The 4,486-nt window shown below is 40.4% G+C and overlaps 1 protein-coding gene across 1 annotated transcript; it reads right to left on the bottom strand.

Moving 5' to 3' along the window:
* Positions 1 to 3,077: 3,077 nt before the first annotated feature.
* Positions 3,078 to 3,998, bottom strand: LOC128652680 (odorant receptor 131-2-like). The gene has a single exon (XM_053705609.1). The coding sequence runs from the start codon at positions 3,996 to 3,998 to the stop codon at positions 3,078 to 3,080; it is 921 nt and encodes a 306-aa protein (XP_053561584.1).
* Between the last annotated feature and the right edge of the window lie 488 nt (positions 3,999 to 4,486).

Genomic DNA, 4,486 nt, shown 5'->3' with positions numbered 1-4,486 from the left:
GCACACACACACTTATACACAACAATGCACACACACTCACACACGCATTGATACACAACACAGCACACACACACTAATATACAACAATGCACGCCCACTCACACACACACAAACACATTCATACATACACACACATTGATACACAACGCTGCACACACACACCAAAACTGGTACACAACACAGCACACATACACAACACACTGATACACAACGTAGCACGTACACACACGCATACTGATACACAACATAGCACGTACACACACGCATACTGATACACAACATAGCATGTACACACACGCATACTGATACACAACATAGCACGTACACACACGCATACTGATACACAACACACTGATACACAACGTAGCACGTACACACACGCATACTGATACACAACATAGCACGTACACACACGCATACTGATACACAACATAGCATGTACACAAACGCATACTGATACACAACATAGCACGTACACACACGCATACTGATACACAACATAGCACGTACACACACGCATACTGATACACAACATAGCAGGTACACACACACATACTGATACACAACATAGCACGTACACACGCGCATACTGATACACAACATAGCACGTACACACACGCATACTGATACACAACACACTGATACACAACGTAGCACGTACACACACGCATACTGATACACAACATAGCACGTACACACACGCATACTGATACACAACATAGCACGAACACACACGCATACTGATACACAACATAGCACGTACACACACGCATACTGATACACAACATAGCACGTACACACGCGCATACTGATACACAACATAGCACGTACACACACGCATACTGATACACAACATAGCACGTACACACACGCATACTGATACACAACACACTGATACACAACGTAGCACGTACACACACGCATACACAACGCATACTGATACACAACATAGCACGTACACACACGCATACTGATACACAACATAGCACGTACACACACGCATACTGATACACAACATAGCACGTACACACACGCATACTGATACACAACACAGTGCATGTGCACACAAACACACTGATACACAACATAGCACATACACACACGCGTACTGATACACAACACAGTGCACACAAACACACTGATACACAACATAGCACGTACACGCACACGTACTGAAACACAACACAGTGCATGTGCACACAAACACACTGATACACAACATAGCACGTACACACACATGTACTGATACACAACATAGTGCGCGTACACACAGACACACTGACACATATTGATACACACGCACACACACACACATACATACACACACATTGAAACACAACACAGCACACACACACTGATACACAATAATGCATGCACACTCACACACACAAACACATGTACACAGCACTCACACACACGCACATGCACACACACACTTATACACAACAATGCACACACACTCACACACACAAACACAGATACACAGCACTCACACACACATACACACACATTGATACACAACACAGCACACACACACTAATATACAACAATGCACGCCCACTCACACACACAAACACATTCATACATACACACACATTGATACACAACGCTGCACACACACACCAAAACTGGTACACAACACAGCACACATACACTAACACACACATTTCCACACACACTCATATATTTAAGGAAGAAGGGATTTGGTAGGTGCATGCACACACACACACTGATACACAACATAGCATGCACACTGATACACAACACAGCATGCACATACACACACTGATACACATATTGATACACACGCACACGCACACATACATACACACACATTGAAACACAACACAGCACACACACACTGATACACAATAATGCACGTACACTCACACACAAACACAGGTACACAGCACTCACACACACGCACATGCACAAACACATACATACACACACACTGATACACAACAATGCACGCCCACTCACACACACACAGATACACAGCACTCACACACACGCACATGCACACACACACTGATACACAACAATGCACGCACACACACACAAACACAGATACACAGCACTCACACACACACATACACACACATTGATACACAACACAGCACACACACACTGATATACAACAATGCATGCCCACTCACAAACACAGATACACAGCACTCATACACACACATTGATGCACAACACATCACACACACACACTGATACACAAAAATGCATGCACACTCACACACACACAAACACAGATACACAGCACTCACACACACACGCACATGCACACACACATACACACACATTGATACACAACACAGCACACACACACACACTGATACACAACAATGCAAGCCCACTCACACACACTCAAACACAGATACACAGCACTCAAACACACCAACACTGATACACAACACAGCACACATGCACTTACACACACATTCATATATTTAAGGAAGAAGGGATTTGGTAGCTGCATGCACACAGCCTGCAAGATTAGATAGGGCACATTGTGTGTGTATTTGAAAACAAAAAACATTTGTAGCCGATAAGCTGGGCAGATTTTAAGTAAAAGCTCTCTGGGAAAAAAATAAGGGTCTGGTAAATCATTTTAGCTTGGAATTGCTAGAGTAGTATAATGGTTATATCCCTAGAATCTTACTCCAACAGCACTAAACTTATATGAGAATCTCTGAATAAGGTGGTAGAAATCTAGTTGTACAAGAGTGTGAGGTGAGGTGACACAGGGTTGTTATATTAATTACACAACACAGAGGGTTCTATTCCTAGCATATCCATAGTCAATTTATTGAAGATGTTTCTGGAGGAATAAAAGTGCAACAAATGGATTGTAATGTAGGTTACAAAAACTTTATAAACCAGTTCCCTAGAATAATACAAGAATTGGAAGATTTCTTTCCCCAACTTCAGAGCTTTTTTAATTGCAGAGCATGTAAGGTGCTCACTATGCAAACCACCAAATAGTAAAAAAATAAAAATAAAATGATAAATAAAAGTGTGTCACAAGGCTGCTGCCATTTAATAAATCTACACTTTAAAATTTCTCATTTGCTTCTTGAGTACATCTTTTGTATATATTTACGGAAAAGTTCATCCCTCAATCCATAAATAAAAGGACTCAGAAATCTGGGCAGGCATGTGAAAAGGAAAAAATTCCCTAAAAGCAAAAATGTGAAATAATCCTTAAGATACGGCTCAGTTAGGGTGGATACAAATGAGAACATACATAAAAGGAGTTGAAACGCGTGAAGCATAACTGTTTTACCAGCTTTGGATGCAGTTGACTTGCTGGATCCAATCTTACGGGCAACCAGCATCACCTTGATATACGTATACACAATTATGAGTCCCACCAAGACAAAACTGATAATGTAACTATATAATCTTATGGTGTTTTGCAGTGAATGCATCACCAACATTATCCGATTACATATAAGATGAACTGAGACAAAATTCTTTGGAGCATAGATGTTCATGATTATGAAATCTAAAAGATTAGGAATAAGTCCAACTCCCCAAATGACTGAGATGGCTTTAGTGGCGCTCTGTGATGTCCCCAGCTCTCCATGTCTTAGCGGGTGGCAGATGGCGGCATATCGCTCCAGAGACATGGTCGCAAGGTTATATGGGGTAATTCGGAATGTGGAAGTCCCCAAAGTTTGTATAATAAAGCAAAATGGCACAGGAAGATAAACAACATACATAGTAACAAGTGTCAGAAACATTGCCACAAGTAGATATAGAGTGTCATTGATGAGCATGTGCGCAAAAAGTACGTAGCGAGCATTATCACGAATATGGGGTGTGGTGAAGTAGACATTCAGTATAACTGTGAGAAAGTAGAGGAAGAAGCAGAATGACAGTAGCAACAAAAACACAAAAGCTGTTTTTGTAATCTCGATGGTCTTATTACTAACGGTAAAGGCTTGTGTCATATTACTGGACGGAAATGTAGTGTTCACCATAGCAGACTGGATGCAGATAACTTTTGTTTTTTTTCCTTCTTGGAATTTCCTAAAATTTTGAAAGACAATGAATAATATGGTTAATGTTGGAACACTCTAGAACACATTTTTACCATAATTCTGCTGGAAAATCTGCTAAATACTACATATGTGCAATTAAAGAGACCGTAAACACTTCCTGTTTTTTGTGTAATAATTGTGCTTTGTCCAGTTTTCCTAGAGAGGTCAAAAAGCAAAATGTGTAATTTAGGCTTAGAAAAAACATTTATATATGTCATTTTATTTCTTATTGTAAGGAGGTCACAGATTGTTTACAGTGTCAGTGAGTAAATTGTCAAATGGCTGTGACATCAATGAGACAATGGGTTAGAGGCCAGATAAAGTTTTACAATAAATTGACCATCAATTCACCTGTATTGTCCATCAGTTCATTAGTGGGCATTCATGCCTTTAACAACATACTGTATATAGTTGTACAGCCACAGCAA

Source organism: Bombina bombina, chromosome 3 (genome assembly GCF_027579735.1).
Source record: "Bombina bombina isolate aBomBom1 chromosome 3, aBomBom1.pri, whole genome shotgun sequence".
In the NCBI taxonomy this organism is placed as follows: domain Eukaryota; kingdom Metazoa; phylum Chordata; class Amphibia; order Anura; family Bombinatoridae; genus Bombina; species Bombina bombina.
Note: the sequence above shows the minus strand (reverse complement) of the source record. Positions and strands in the feature narration are given on the sequence as shown.

Excerpts from the sequence above, each read along its gene's own strand:
- LOC128652680 (XM_053705609.1), bottom strand. The coding sequence starts at position 3,998 with ATGGTGAACACTACATTTCCGTCCAGTAATATGACACAAGCCTTTACC.